The sequence below is a fragment of the Alligator mississippiensis genome, chromosome 12 (assembly GCF_030867095.1).
Source record: "Alligator mississippiensis isolate rAllMis1 chromosome 12, rAllMis1, whole genome shotgun sequence".
Taxonomy (NCBI): domain Eukaryota; kingdom Metazoa; phylum Chordata; order Crocodylia; family Alligatoridae; genus Alligator; species Alligator mississippiensis.
Genome location: NC_081835.1, coordinates 48,806,152 through 48,822,784, shown reverse-complemented (window position 1 = coordinate 48,822,784; position 16,633 = coordinate 48,806,152). Strand labels below are relative to the sequence as shown.

Here is a 16,633-nt window from a genome sequence, read left to right as displayed (position 1 = left end):
CTGAATTCCCTTCTCCAGCTCCCAGCTCATGAACAATTCATGAGCTCATGAGAAATTTAGCCATAAAAACACATGTTGAAACTACACAGAATGGGAAAGAATGCCCAAAGTGCCTCAGGACATTTGGCACCCCGTAGCCCATGACAGCTTCTCAGACCTACACACCTCAGCCCCTCAGGCCTTGGTGACAATCCGGCCCAAAAAGACTTCTAATGGAATCAATGTCAGCGAACCTTAACTAAAGCCCTGGTTGCCTTGCCGGCAGAAAACCATCCAGTCTTCACAGTGGGAGTTTGAATTCTTGCTTTTCTTAAAAGCCGCTGTAGTAGCTCAGTCTACAAATGACATTTTCTAAAGGTTGCTTGCAAATGGGCCTAATTGTGTTTGCACCATTATTTTATTTTGGTGACATAGAAGAAGGCTTGAGAGAGCTTTTCTTTTCAATTCTCCTGCTTGCTTTTCATCTTAGAAAGACCAAACCTATCAACCTGCAAGGTCCACTGCCATGTATACAGCTTTCCAGGAAAAAAAACCCAGGGTAACTAATACTTGCTTTTCTGGCAGAAAAAACCCAAAATGCAAAAATATGCATCCAGATCTTTTTTTTTCATGCCTCATAAATAAGCTATAAGGGCACAAGACCAGTTTTATTTCCTGGCAGGTCAGTTTGAAGATCCTGTTTTGCAGAATTAACCACAGAATGAAATCATCCAACCACAGCACTTATCATTTTAAGGGAAACCTTCCCAGTCCCAGCCAGGCCCCACTTACTGCCTCGCATTTAGTTTGTGGATTGAGAGGTTGTCAGTTCAGAGATTGGCAGATGTTGCCAAGGATGGTTTATTAATCTGGTTGTGTGGGAGCGGGCCCCAAGAACATCTCACAGGAAAGCACAGAAGTTTGATTCTCAAGTGCACATTATAAGACATATGGGGATTATAGCAGCTGAAACATGCCAAAGCCTGGGCCTGGGACACAGCATGGACTCAGCCAAGCCTGAGGGCTGCTGTGGGCAGAGGCCAGTGAAACCCCCCATGTTTGGGGTGCATTCCATTGTTTCAGAGGGATCAGTCTCTCTAGGTGCAGACCGAAATAACATTTGTCATGTGATTGGCCCTTTGAAAGTGCTCTACAGCCATGCCCAAACAGAAGAGCACAACTGCAGAGTGCTCCAATCATGGGACAAATTAACCGGGGCGAGGGGCTCCAATCCATCCACCTCCCCAATCCAATGTGTCTGGGCAAACCCCAGAATGGACCTCCCTCCCCTGTCTTCTCCCTCTCCCATCCTGAGATGGCACCACAGCTGGGAGAGGCGGGGTAGAGCTAGGGGAAGAGGCTGCAGATCCACAGCCTCTCTCACTGGATTGGCTCCAAATTGGAGCTTGATTCCCCATCCTCCTGATCCAACAGCTAAGGTCGGTTGGGTTGGGAGGGTTGGTCTAACCCATGGTGCTTTCTGTAAAGCTCTGTGAGTTAGACCAGGGAGCTGCACTTCTATCTGCACCTTCTGTAGTGGCTGTGCCTCTCTCATATGAACTTTGTCTTAATACAGGTACAATACAGGGTTCCAGTGACCCCCTTCTACATCTTCCTCTGGGCAAAGAAGCAAAAGGGAGAGACTTTAATTTTCTATCCTTGGCCTCCTATTATTGTAGCTTTTTTGCAGGTTAGCCCTAGCTGTAGCCCAACCCAGCCTGAGCTTGGCTGCTTTCAGTAGTTCAGGCTATGTCGTGTCATTATGTTTGCACACAGCAAAGAGCAATTTCCATCCTCTGAATTAGTTCAATAGACGCATTTCCACTGTGGTGTCACATGATGCAATATTGCTGACATTCTGTCCAGATCTTACCACACTGCTTCACTTATTGGGAGTAAAAAAATCCATTGCTCCACATTACAGAAAGCTTTTCAAGCTATGTCTTGACATTCTGCCACTTCGGAACGGATTTTCCTCTGTTTTACTCACTCCTGGCTCTTCAGGGCCTGAGATGATGAGGACTTTTTCAGAGCGGACTCCGCTTGTTCTTACATTCATCGAAGATGGGGTTTGGGAGACAAGTGCTTTGCAAACAAAGCCAGGGCCCTGTGACATGCTGCTAATGACCTCGCTCTCTGCCTGTGTTTTCTTTACGTCAGAAGTCGGAGTGCTTATTAAGTTTGGAGGCTTACTCCCAGGAGCAGAAGAAGAGAATCTGCTGGTGTCTGGCTGAGAACATCACCAAGCAGCAGCATCCAGCAACAACTTCTGCTGAGAGCAAGGTAAGGAGCCTTTGGGCTGGCCAGCCAGGCTGACAGTGCCCCCTCGCTCGTAGCACTAGGAGCCATCTCTGCTGCAGGGGCTTTTCCTACGCTTCTGACAGGCTCTGAAAGCCCAATTCAGCCAGGTGAGGTGTGAATGTGCACCCAGGAACTGCTGTGTCTGCAGCCTTGCGCTGTCTCGGGAAGAGTTGATTGCATTTGCAGTCACTGAGTCCAAGTTGAGCCAGACTTTGGCAAACAGGCTACGTTCCCCCGCTCCTCCTCGCCTGGGTGTCTGTATTTGAACAGCTGAGGCAGCACTGATTTTTAACTGCTTTCCTTCAGATAATGCCTGGGTTAGTTAGGAGAGAGAAGTACATCCTTACAATGCACACAAGTTCAGGCTAGGAGCTCTGGATCCTGATTTGAAAGGCCAAGTACATGGGAGCCTTGTATAGCAGCATTGTTGAGACTCTGCCTTCTCCCCTGCCACAGGGCAGCCATAGACATTCAGGCGGGCCCTCGTGATCTGGCCTTAGGGCCCAGAAAGGTCTTTAATGAGCACTACTTTTTTTGCATGAGGTAGCAACAGTGTCTCCCTTATTAAATAAATATGGTTTGGCTGCTGGCTTGTGAGTCCTGCAGACCGGTAACCACATGTAGAATTGGCAGGACATAGGGAGTGGTAAGCTTGCCCCGTACATGGACTGTTTACATGTTTTATCTTTGCTCTGATGAGAGACCCTGTTTCTTGGGGCCTCTCTGCTGAGGATGTCAGCAAGGAGGTCTGTTAGTGGTAGAGGCATATTATAACGGGGACGCCACATCCCTCAGGAACTGAGATCACTGCCATGTTTCAGGGTGAGCAGGGATTTGTAATCTCTTCCGCTGTTGAGTATATTTCTCGGTGGGGATGACTCTGGGACTGATCCTAGCACTGCTGTAGGACAGAAAAAGCTCCCCCAGGCTGGCCAGAGTGGAAGCATTCGATAAATGGTGCTGAGTCAGACTTACTCTAGATCCCTTGGTGGTAAAAGCCCCTGTATCTTGTCTATGTGAACACTTTTTCATGGTTCCTGTTAGTCCTAGACACAGCCTGGGCAGCTTTGGTTGTGCCTTGCTGAAGTGAAGCACAAGGTTTCTTATTCTTGCTGTGATTGCTGATGAATAGTGGTGCTAAGGAACAGAATGTCTCAGCCACTTCTCTGGGCAAAGGAAATATGACATTTACTTTGCAGTGTCCCAAATTGGGTCAGTACAGACTTTTCTGTGCAGGAGATGGAGCTTCTAGATTCCTTCTTCAGATGCAAAATGGCCTGGAATAGCTTTGGGAGGTAATTTTGATTAGAAATGGAATCAATAAGAAATATAAATTACCTGGGGCAGATAATTTCCTCCTCCTCCATCAGGTGACAAAAATCTGGCTACCATACCTTCTTACCTACTTATCTCATGGCAATTTAGCTAACTTCTAAAACAGTAAGGCATGCACTACAGTATTTGTGACATCATAGTGTGTGATTGCCAGGAAAACATAGAGTGCACCCAAAGTGGAGTCGTAACAGGGAGAAGCTTGAAGTTCCCCATTATAACATGATTGTTATTCTGTGGCTAATTTGCGGCCTCAGTGAGTAACTTCCATTCTACTGCATTTGAACATCATGTGTGTGGCTGAGCAGGTGATCCTCCCATGATCCTGAATGCCTCCTGCTACCACTGTAGAGCTCAGCTCAGGAAGCTTGAACAGGCCCAGGCAATCTGCATGTGCAACCAGTATCCAGAGGGCAGATTTTAGTTCCTAGCTGTGCATGGCCTGAGAAGATGTGTGCAGCATTGCTCAAGGGGCATGTAAGCAAGTATTATAGTGATAAGGTATAAAATGGTCTGGTAATTAATGCATATCTGGACATTTTTTTCCATCAGAGATAACTCTCCATGTGAAGGGAAAAGTGAGGCTGAGGTGGGCATCCTCTGGGTTTTGCAAGGACTGGGGAGGGAGGTGCCATCTTTGTGGGTGGGTAGTAGAGGGAATGACCTGAGAGATGCTAACAGCCAACAGAATCTCAGCCGAGAACTTCCAGACTGAAGTACTAATGAGCTGTATAAATCTCCCTTCTGAGCCGTGATGACAGGCAGTTTGCTTTGGCACTGAGGGCTGTGTCGCTCGGAGTGATTTAAAGAGGGCATATATAAAAGCTCACCTACCAGGAATACTTGAGACCAATTGGTTCACTGATTTTTTTTAGAACAAAACATAAGGATTCACTGAGTTTTGTTGCCAAGTGAACAATGAACCTAAGGGTATCTGATCTCCTTGTTTCTCTTCTGCTAAAATCTCTGCCTGGTCTGGTTTGGGTTCCTAGATTCATTCTGTGAGTAATCTACAGTTATTGTTTCCAGTAACTCCAGACACCATTTTCATTAGAGAAATGGGGATGGGCATCATGCCCTGGAATGATCAGAGCTCACAAAAGAGCTGTTTCAATAAACCCAGCCACAGAAAGGAGTGCCTCACAGGGTTGGCACTGGGGAATTGGCACCCACATCCCATCCCAGCCTGGCCTCAGCTTTTCATGTAACACTTGAATGCAAAGTGAGCTTGCTCTCTCTAAGCCCATCTGTATATACACATGCCAGCACAGGGTAAAATGCATGGACAGGTCAGGGTGCATTGTCTCTGGTGAAACGCCGTGCACTACCTCATTTCTGAGTGGTAATAGGCAAAATAGGAGTAAGGAACCATTACAAGGCAAACAGTTTGTCCTTAGTCTTAGCACCTTCCACTTTAGGATCTCAATGCACTTTGAAGACATGATTGAATTCACAAATCTCACAAACCTCTCTCTGGTTGGTGGGAATAATCCCAGCTGTGGAGATGGGTAATTGAAGTGCAAAGGGATCCAGGGGATTTGTTCAGCAGCACACAAGGAGCTGGTGACAGAGCCATATTTAATGCTGAAGGGATACCTTCTCTGCTGAAACGGCAAGGGGAGGAGGTGCAGAGGAGCGCCTTGGCACACCCTTGCTCTAGGCCTTGCCTCCCTGCCAATTATTGTAGCCCACTGGCTCTTGTGATTTGTGGTGTTGCCATGACATACCTGTATAGTAGGCTTGCTGTGGGAGAAGGAGGTGGCTGTGCTCACACCAAGGGAAAACTCAGCTGGTGAGGATCCAGTAGCTTTCTGGGCCTTTTGTGTAGCCAGAATAAGGATGAGATTGTGGCATTGTACCCACTGGTCCTGTGTCTTCTCCTAGCCCTCTTTCCCCTGCTCCAGGCATTTGGTTCCCATTGACCATTATTTCTGACCTGTGCTCCTGGTCCCTTGGTCCCAGACCCCCTGTTTTAGGTAGCATTCCATGTGCTTCCTGAATAGAGTTTGCTCCTGTCTAAGTGTATAGGATTGGCTTAGTTATGAAAAAAGATTAAAGGATTTTGGATAAATTTATGAAGGGGATACAGAAAGGGGAGTTTTGGCTGTCCAATAAAAGGTCATGATGGGCAGAGTTATGCTCAGTGTCCCTCTGTTTAGAGCTAGATTGATTGTTGCATTTGGGATCAGGAAGGAATTTCACCTCAAGGTTAAATTGGTACAGACTGTGAGGGTTTTTCTCTTCCTCTGTAGCAGGTGCCATGGCCCTCTTTCTTGAGTCTCTCGAGTTCATTTTAACAACACGTGCAGTAGCAGGACACTGACTGCTTTACCAGTGGCAGGTTAGGGTGCTTTTGGTGTCTTTGGGCAATATGCTGTGTAGTTGTGGAGCAGGGTTGCCTGTGTATCTTACGAATAGGTTAGACAAGGACTTATATTAGATGGTTTGGATAAGGATGATCCTGCTTCAGACAAGGGGTTGGACTAGATGGCCTCCAGAGGCCCTTTCCATCCCTATTTCTCTATGATCCTGTGACTATTCCAGCAAGTGCAACAGAATTTGATACTACACCCACTTTGGTATCAGGGAACAGTAGCAGAGCAGGCTAAAAGCTGAGCCTAGAAGCTTCAAGTGCACAGATGTCAGGAATGGGTCTGTGCTGCTTTTTTGTCCAGCCTTCATTCTAGATATGAAAAACCTTGTAAGGAACATCCCACTGAGTAGTGTCAGGTGCTGCACATCCCATGTACAATTGATTTCCTAGGAGCTGGGCAGCTTTATGTCACTATGGAAAAATTAGCCAGTATAGCTGAGGCTTGGCCTTCATGTAGATATGCTGAGTCCACATGAGTAACATTTTGTATTGTGTTTGGTGATGTTCTCTGTATATAGAGACCCCACGCAAAGAATGGAGCCACTACAGAGAACCACTCAGAAAGGTGTAAGAGCAGGTTTCTCCAGCCTGGTACCTCTTGAGGGGCACTTCTTGCTTTCTCTTTCCCTTTTTGCCCTGTTTGACACCGCAGAATTTAACAATGTCTGACCATGGGTGCCAACAATACAAGGCTGTGAGCCCTGGCCTGCTGGATGGTGTTGAGCCAATTACATCAGTCACTGCTCTCCATCTGGACTCTGTAGATTCTTAGGCAGGGCCTCCGTGCCAGCTTTGGGTGCCAGAGGAGCTAGGCAGAAGCCTTCTCTCCTGAGAATTGTGTAAGGTCTGCAGGGCCTGTTGGCGGTTCTATAATGTCTGGCTGGGACTAAATGAATGAGAGGAGTGTGAATCACCCTGAGCGGGAGAACGAAGACGCTAAAAATAACTGCAGTATATGGAACAGTTGGGGAAGGAGGGGTTTCATGCTTCTTCCTTGGAGAGCTTCCCTTATGCCCAACCAGCACCAGGCCTTCTGACTCCAGCAGAAACATCCTGCCTGCAACATGAGCCTCCTCTCCCATCCCTTGGAGCAAGAAGGGCTTCCATGGTACGTGGCTGGGCAGTGGTGGCCCTACAGCTCTCTACAAGGCTTTGTACACTATCCTGTTCTGTTCAATCAGAGCAGTGCTTGAATAGTCATGGGGATTGTTCTGGTCATTCCTGAGAGATCAGCCCTTGGGAAACCCTGTGGAGATTACTCTTACTCACAGCCTGGCCTCACCTCTGCCCAGCCATTGCCCTGCCTATGCAGGCAGTTGCTTTCCTTTGCCTTAACTGTAGAGGTCTTTGATGCTGCAGCCCTATTAGTCTTCACCTTAAGGATGTGGGTCTTACCCCATCTCAGGGCACCTCCCTTCCTTCTCTGTAGGCTTTCCACTTCCCATCCTCAACCCTAGTTTCCTCTCCATCCCTGTCTCCTGACATTGTCTGTGGCTTCCCTTTTTTTAAATCCAATTCAAAACAGTTCTCTTGGTTTCACAGTCTTTTTGGGGCCTCACTGGATCCCTGCTCTTTGTGTGAATCACCCAAATGCCTGCCATCTCTGAACACTTGTCCCCATCACACTTGCAAAGGCACAACTCCCCCACTCCCTTAGCACATCCTATCTTTCTGCCTCCTGCATCCTCCTATATATGGACACCTTGCTCTTTTGTGCCTTCCTGTGTGTGTCCTGCTTTCCCTGTCCCTGACTCAGCATTTGCTCCCACTTACTCAGCTGACATCCTTTGTTTGCTCCTCATGACTTTTGCTTGTGCAGTTTCTTCTGCTTTAATCTCACCTATCTCCTCCTGTACCCTGAGGGTATGTCTTTTCTGCTGTTGGAGGTGTGATTACAATACATCTAGACATACCCAAGTTTAGCATCACCCTAGCTAGCTGGTTGCTGGTAGCAGTTTAGCTGTAGCAACATGGATTTCAATGAAAGGCTGCTGTTGAGTACTTACCCATGGTCCTAGTTGGCTTTCTATTATCCACCCTGAAATTTGGTATCCCATAGCTACACTGTTATCAACGTGCTGCTAGCAAGATTAAAGATAGCTGGAGTATGTCTACATATGCCATAGTCTGACAGCCTGTCTCCCCTGAGACATGTCCCTGTGGTTCTAGTAGTGTTCTGACTTCCCTTTGTCTGAAGCCAGTGTTGTGAAATCATCACTGTTGTGACTATACCTCTACTGTCTGGGTGTCTGTGCAGAGTTCATAGATTTTATAGATTTCATAAACATTAGGACTGGAAGGGACCTCAGAAGATGATCGAGTCCAGCCCCCTGCCCCAGGGGCAGGAAGTCAGCAGGGGTCATAGGATCCCAGCAAGATAAACATCCAACTTTCTTTTGAAGGGGTTCAAAGTAGGTGCTTGAACCACCTCTGGTGGCAGGCTATTCCAGACCTTGGGGGCTTGGACAGTAAAGAAGTTCTTCCTTATGTCCAGTCTGAACTGGTCTTGGAGAAGTTTATAACCGTTCAATCTTGTCATCCCTTGGGGTGCTCTGCTGAACAGACATTCCCCCAGATCCTGGTGAGCACCCCTGATAAACTTATAGGCAGCCATCAGATCACCCCTGAGCCTGCGCTTTTCTAGGCTGAAGAGTCCCATAGCTCTCAGCCTCTTGTCATAAGGTCTGTTTTCCTGAACTCTGATCATGTGCATGGCTCTCCTCTGGACTCTCTCAAGCTTCTCCACATCCTTTTTGAATTGTGGAGCCCAAAACTGGATGCAGTACTTCAGCTGTGGCCTCGCCACGGCTGAGTACAACGGGAGAATGACGTCTTGGGATTTGCTTGAGAAGCATCTATGGATGCAAGCCAGCATTTTGCTTGCTTTACTAGCCGCAGCATCACATTGAAGGCTTATGTTCATCTTGTGGTCAATCATGACCCCCAAGTCATGAAAAGCCAGCGTAGCACTGCTAAGCCTATAAGCGTGCTGCAGGTTTTTCTTCCCAAGGTGGAGAACCTTGCATTTTTTGGTGTTAAACACCATTAGGTTCTTGTATGCCCATTTCTTGAACCTGTCAAGGTTAGCCAGGATCGCCCTCCTGTCCTCAGGTGTCGATGCTTTACCCCAGAGTTTGGTGTCGTCGGCGAACTTGGCCAGTCCGCTTCTGATACCAATGTCCACATCATTAATGAAGATGTTGAATAATATAGGTCCAAGAACAGGGCCTTGAGGGACCCCACTGGTCACAGCGCACCACGACAATTGACTTCCGTCAACCACCACCCTCTGGGTCTGACCACGGAGCCAATTCCCCAGCCAGTGGATCGTGGTATACCCAGGCCACAGTTGGCCAGTTTTGCCAAGAGGTGATCGGGGGATACCAGATCGAAGGCTTTTTTAAAGTCAAGATATTTGACATCAATCTCCTCTCCCTTGTCCAGGTGATAGGTCACCTGGTCGTAAAAGGAAATGAGATTGGTCAAACAAGACCTACCTGCAACACACCCATGCTGGCCAACCCTAAGGATGTTGCCATCGGCCAGTCCGTTAAGGATGGCCTCTTTGATAATCTTTTCCAAGACCTTCCCTGGGATAGAGGTCAGGCTGATGGGCCTATAGTTTGCTGGATCCACTTTCCTCCCTTTCTTGAAGATAGGCACCACATTGGCCTTCTTCCAATGTTTGATTAAATTCGATCAAGGGGAGGACACCAGTAAAATCAGTGACCTCAAAGAACCTGTCACTGGGTAACAGTTGGAATGGGCTTGCCCAGAGCTGAGCCCAGAAGGGAGAGTTCAGAGGGCAGCTGGGCCAAGCAGTGAACTTTTGCTGGGCCCATGTTAAAAAAAACAAGTAATTTCTATAATATATTTTGGACACATATGAGAGGATTCAGTTGACAATAGACTCATTGGGGCCATCACCAGAGAGGACTATACGTCTGTTGCTTGGGACTGTAGGGGAGCAGTTAAGGCCAAGGTAGAGATGGAACTGGGACTAGCTACCCGGATCAAGGACAACAAGAAGTCCTTTTTTAAATACATAGGGAGTAAAAAGAAGGTACCGGGTAACGTGGGGCCTCTGCAGGACAGGCTAGGAAATCTGGTCATCAGACCAGACAGCAAAGCTAACCTATTTAACAATTTCTTTGCCTCCATTTTTCTGAGTAGGGACCTGGTCATCCCCCCCACTGGGACCCCTGTAGGCCTTGTGGGAGGCACACCTGGGTCCAGGGTCAGCGAGGACCTAGCTAGGGAACTTCTGGAGGGACTGGACATATTGAAATCAGCAGGTCCTGATGATCTTCACCCCAGAGTGCTGAGGGAACTAGCAGAGGTTATTGTGGGATCCCTGGCATGGCTTTACAGCACTCATGGTGCTCTGGCGATGTGCCGGAGGACTGGAAAAGGGCCAACGTAGTTCCCATTTTCAAAAAAGGGAGGAAGGAGGACCCAGGAAACTATAGGCCAGTTAGTCTTACCTCGGTCCTGGGGAAGCTTTTCGAGAGAATTATCCTGGCGCATGTCCATGAGGGGCCAGCAGGGGAGATTATGCTTAGGGGCAACCAACATGGGTTTATTAGAGGCAGGTCCTGTCAGACCAACCTGGTGGCCTTCTTCCAGGTCACCAAATCCCTGGATGCAGGTGTTGCGGTGGATATAGTCTTTCTGGACTTTAGGAAGGCCTTTGACACAGTTTCTCACCCCATTCTCATTAAAAAACTAGGAGACTGTCGCGTCGATGCCTACACAGTCAATTGGGTCACTAACTGGCTGGAGGGCCGCACCCAGAGAGTGGTGGTGGATGGGTCTTATTCGACCTGGAGGGATGTGCACAGTGAGATCCCCCAAGGCTCAGTCCTCGGGCCCACACTGTTCAACATCTTCATCAGCAACTTGGACGAGGGGGTAAAAAGCACCCTGTTCAAATTTGCAAATGACGCTAAGGTGTGCGCATGCTAGAAGGGAGGAATAGGTTGCAATCAGATCTGGACAGGCTACAGGGGTGGGTGGATGAAAACAGGATGGGTTTCAACACTGACAGGTGCAGGGTACTGCACCTGGGGAGGAAGACCCAGCAGCATACCTACAGGCTGGGGAACTCCCTTCTTGTCAGTGCAGAGGCAGAAAGGGATCTTGGAGTCATTATTGAGGCCAATATGAACATGGGCCAACAGTGTGGGGACGTGGTCAGGAAGGCCAACCGCACTTTGTCATGCATCCACAGATGCATCATGAGCAGGTCCAAGGAGGTGATCCTCCCCCTCTATGCGACACTGGTCAGGCCGCAGTTGGAGTACTGCGTCCAGTTCTGGGCACCGCACTTCAGGAGGGATGCGGACAACATGGAGAAGGTCTGGAGGAGCGCCACCCGCACTACCAGGGGTGACAAGAAATAACAGCCACAAGCTGGCAGAGGGTAGATTCAGGCTAGACATCAGGAAGCACTACTTCACTGTCAGGGCGGCTAGGATCTGGAACCAACTTCCAAGAGAAGTGGTGCTGGCTCCTACCCTGGGGGTCTTCAGAAGGAGGCTAGATGAACACCTGGCTGGGGTCGTTTGACCCCAGCACTCTTTCCTGCCACGGCAGGGGGTCGGACTAGATGATCTGCTCAGGTCCCTGCTGACCCTACCAACTATGAAACTGTGTACATGGTGGTTGTGGAAGTGTTAATTAGGGTAAATCAGCCAAGCTGAGCTGCATGCCACTGTAACAAGACTGCTGTCAGTCCCTGAGCTAGCTCATGCAGAGGCAGCTTGAATATCCCTACACTCCGCTGCTGCCACTCCTGTGACCGTGGTGCTGACACAGCCTGTTGGGACTGGGATGAGATTGCAGGAGAGTCTCAGAGAAAAACAGTGGCTCAGAGGATCAGCTGCTTCCTAGGGAAGTGTAATGATGATGCCTCAGCTGAAAGAGTCGCCTGTGATTACTACCACTGCTGTTCCAGGAAACAGGACAGCACCTACTGTCTGTAAACAAATTGCATGCTGAGCACACCAGCCAGGAGCAAGGCCCCCATATCTGCTACTGCTTGGCAGTTGGACCATGGTGCTCATGTGTGCCTAGAGCAAGCCTCAGGCGTCAGCCCTGCGTGTGTCGATAAGATGAGGATTTAAAGGGCTTTGCCAGCTCTAGCAAGAGGAAGATGTGTTGTTTCTGCTGCTCATTAGAGCCACAGAACGGGGCCCACGCACAGTCTCACCTGAGCTGTCATCTCTACTCATCTGGATGGGGCCTGCACAAGCAGGCATCAGCAGCTCCTCCTTCAATGTGTTAATTTTGTTTTGATAAGAAGATAACATTATTCATGTGCAGCTGTTGAAAGGCTGATCATGGGCCTGGAGTGCTTCCTATGGCAGGAGGGGTGGCACTTCGATTCCTTGCTGTTTTTATATGAGGCAGGATTTGTGTGAAAGGACTGCATGGTTATGAAGCCCAAGTGAAGAGGTTGTACCTAGAGAGGAGGTGGTGGCTGAAACGGATGCAGCGGGAACAGAACTAAATGAGAGTGGAGTTTGCATAGGAAAGGAAACCTGTGGCTGCTGTCTAGATTTATGTGAAATCACAGTCCAGGCTTTAAGCTGGCATTTTCAGACAAGAGAAATGGTGCAGTGCTGGACCCAGTCCTCATCTGGAAGGGTCAGCTCCAGGGAAGAAGGCATCCCACAGATTCCATGTCTGGCCTCTCATCTTGGAGAGACTGCTATCCAGTGTAGCTCTTAGTTCAGACATATGACAACCATTGGTCCTCCTGGATCATGGTTCAAGTTCAGACAGATAGCGCTCGCACGTGGACCGTGTCAAGGTCACATATGTGTTCTCAGTGCCAGAATGAAGGTTGCCTGTGTACCTGCAGCCCTGCCTCTGTGTGCATGTTCTTTTATCAAATTGTGAGCAGTTCATAGCGTTGCTTAATAGAAAAAAATGGCTTTCCCCCCCTCAGACTGTAGATTCAAATCCAGCCTAGACTCAAACTTACTGTTTGTCTGTCCACTGTGTGTTGGGCCATGTGAAATGATTGCTGTATTCAGAACATTTTTTTAGAAGAGGCAGTTATACACCACAGTTGACACTAACTAGCAGCCTGTGAAGACATGCCAAGAGAAGGCTGGGCATGAGGACTGTCCTGTGCTTGTATTGGTCCTGTCAGGGTATGGGTGTGCCTATCCTGCCACTGCTTGTGCTGGACTTGCTGTGTGGTAATCGGGACCACCAGTCTGGCACCCTTCACCAGTGTAGGTATGAGGAGCGATGTGTCTGAAGTCCAGATTCCTCTCCGAGCAGGCAGAGAATGCTTTTCTCTTTGGGACTATTCCACTTTTGAAACTCTCTATGCATCACTCTCTGGGCTTAAGGATCCATTACATAGGGATAGACACCAAAGCACTACTAAGCTGTCACAAACTGCATTTTGACTGGAACATGTTTCTGCTTTGAAGTGACCCCACAGCTGCATTTTAAAGCCAGTTATTTTTGTTGTTGGAGGATGTGCAGGATTCGCACGAGCAGCCATGGCTTGTTTTTGGACTCATTACCTGGTCCTTTAGGAGGTAAGAGCCTTTGGGAAGCCTCGGTCCCAAAGCAAAAGCCTATTACTTATTATACTTTATTTTGTCCATTGTGACAAAACATTGTCAAACCCTTTTGGGAGACAGGTCATTGCTGTGAGCTTGATTTGACAGCCTGATTCTTGCTGGGTGTTCTTTCGTGTTCTCCTCATTCAGAGTGGCAAGCTACCTCCTCTTGCAAGTTCACAGCCTGAGCTTCTTGGAGACACAACAGATGTGTTTGAGAGATTATAATTAAGCAAACTAATTATGAACATATTTTGACATGGACATGGTCATCGTCCATGGGAGTTAAAGGCAGGGGATAGGAACTTCCACTGGGCTCAGTAAGAGCTGCTGGATCCTTGGCACTGTTCAAACATGGCTGGCAACCTTCCTTTTCATATCCCTAGGCAATTGCGTCATTGACTTCAGTGGGAGCAGTCTCAGGTGCTGCCTGAGGCCATTTGTATACAACACGGGGGTTTAATTCTCCCTAAATTGAAGTGGTGTTTTTTTAAAAACACCGCTTCAATTTAGGGCGAAATAAACCCCCGTGTCATGTACACCCATGTTAGAGCCCGATCCTTACCTGCCTCTCCAGTGGCAAGGAAGGGAGAACGAGCTGCTGGTGGGCAGAGTGGTCCCTGAGCTGCAGGTGGGGGCGGGTGCTTCCCTCCATGGCAGTGGCAGCCCCCCCACCCCAGGTGGCACCCGGCTTGGGCATTCCCAGGGGGCACTGCTGCTGCGGAGGGAAGCACCGGGCCCCCACGCAGCTCAGGGAGGGGGGGGAGGAGGGGAAAGATCAGGCTTTCCCCCTTTTTCTTTTTTTGTTTTGTTCTATGGATCCTGCCTTCCCAGGCTTCTGCTGGGCTGTCTGCATGGTTTGCCTGCACGCCCCTGAGCTGCACGGAGCCTGGTGCTTCCCTCCGTGGCTGTAGGGTAGGAAACTAAAACTCCTCAGAGGTGTTTTACTTTGCAGTGCCCCAGAGACATTTGCTACATCCCAAAGTCATTTAAGGTGCATTACGCCACTGAATGTGCTACAGTGGCTGGAGTTAACGCACAATATGCCGCTGAATATGCAAATGGCAATGCCATTAAAGTGATGCAAAAGGCATTTAACCTGCTTTAAACTGTTGTCTACAAATGCCCTGTGTGATTGAGGGCCCATGTTATTGGCAGTCTGCAGCTGAGACAAAAGATATAGGCCCTTGTGTCAGTGGTTCTGTAGGAGTGTCAGAGCCTTGGTGCTTGGAGCTATAGGTTCTAAGTGCTAACCTCGTTCCCAGGAAGTGGTAGCTGCTTCACAGCAAAAGTTGCATCTGATACCCTCTTATGAGATTTCTAGTGATCCTGTGTGATCTTTAGGTTCCCAGATCAGCTCTCAGGCAGTTTTGAGTGCAGGGGCCATTGTGGAGTGTCCAAATCTGGCACTGCATTTCTTTCTCTATCACTGGAGTTTTGCTGTTGGGTGTTGAGAGCCCTTCCTAGCCAGCAAAGGGCAGAGGCAGCCCCCTGTCTTGCAGAAGACAAGCTAATTGTCTGTTCTTCCCTGTGCAGTCTCAAAGAAGGTGCCTTCCTTGATGCTGCTGGGTTAAAAAATCTCCACCAGTGGCACTGACGGATCCCCTACTTCAGGCTTTTTTGGCCAGCTTGGACCTTGTGAGAGGAACATTACAATGATCTTTGTTCTCTGGTCCTGGAGTGACTGTGCCAGTCCCTTTCCTGCCTATGTCTGTGATCAGGAAGGGCAGGGCCATTTCTGTCACTATTTACAGCTTGTTTGACAAGCGCAATTAAATGTAATATCAACAAGAGCAGTAGAGTGTAATCGAGGGATAAGTAAAAATAAGGCAGTCCAGGACAGTGGCTATGGAAATGGGAGAGGCCTGTTGGATTGATGGTTTTATGCCCTCCCATGGTGTTTACCTCACAGACATGCAGGGCAGAGAGCTCAGGCAGCATCACTGTTCAAGAAGTGGTGGGTGCTGTCTGGCTCAGGGGGCCGTGAGCAGGGGGCTCCCATGGCCACCCCACCATACCCACAAACCCTCCCCCGCACAGAATCATGCATGCCCACATGCACACCTCGACACACACACACCTGCGTGCCTCTCGGGGGAGCCCTACTCACTGCTATGTGCACACACCCCACCGCACACATACCCCCACATCTCCCTACGCACATCTCACACCTATCCCCCACACAAACAACCTCAGCCACCCTCCCCCCCCCACCACAGGTGCCCACATACCCACCCACACACTCACCCACACATTCCCACAAACACCCCCCATAAACCCTCATGTCCACCCTCCACACCCTCCCCCACATACACATGCATCCATACCCACCCCTTCATACCCCCCACCCCTCCACATCCCCCACAATATACAAGTAAGACCTCATGTTGAGCTATTATGCAATCACCTATATATATATATATATATATATATATATATATATCACACAAACACACACAAGCCAGGACAAAATATTTTTTAAAATAAAATTAAAATATGTAATTGTCAGTGTTTGATTTTTTTATATATAATTTTTTTTTCTGGTTCCAAGATGGCAGTCCCCCTTCCCAAAAGGAGTACTTCCAGGGGCAAGGGGAGGGACTTCCCATGGCAAAGGTCAGGGGCCAAGGGGTGGGACTTCCAGTCCCAAGATGATGGCCAGGGGGCGGGGCACCCTTGCCACCTCAACAGCTTGCCAAAACTCGTTAAGTTGCCCTCCAGCCAAAATAATTGCCCACCCCTGGGCTAGAAGGCTCAGGGGCCATTCATGGAATTATGGACCTATTATCCTCTGTGCATCCTTCAGCGCCAAAAGAAAGGCTTTCCTCTCAGAGGGCCCTTACGAAGCAGCCTTCAGCCATAACTCTTCTATCACAGGAAGCAGGCAACTGCAAATCCTAGTGATAAATGAAGCCACACCACAGGGTGGAGTAGTTAGTCCTGTTGCTGCTTGTCCTCCCCTACTTTGCTGCCCTCCAGCCCTTCACTGCTCTGTGTGTGGACTGGAGGCCCCCATAGGAGAGTCTTGTCCTACCACTCTCCCTCTGATATGATTATAAAACAC

General features: G+C 48.8%; 1 protein-coding gene across 8 annotated transcripts in view; it reads left to right on the top strand.

The window, feature by feature from the left end:
- The window catches only part of RGS3 (regulator of G protein signaling 3), a 177,320-nt gene that overhangs the window by 116,077 nt on the left and 44,610 nt on the right, over nt 1–16,633 (top strand). For all 8 annotated transcript variants that reach the window (XM_019475792.1, XM_059715452.1, XM_014602686.3 and 5 more), the window contains one exon: nt 2,140–2,262. In XM_019475792.1, coding sequence (XP_019331337.1) covers nt 2,140–2,262 — 123 coding nt within the window. The remainder of the gene's footprint in view (nt 1–2,139; nt 2,263–16,633) is intronic.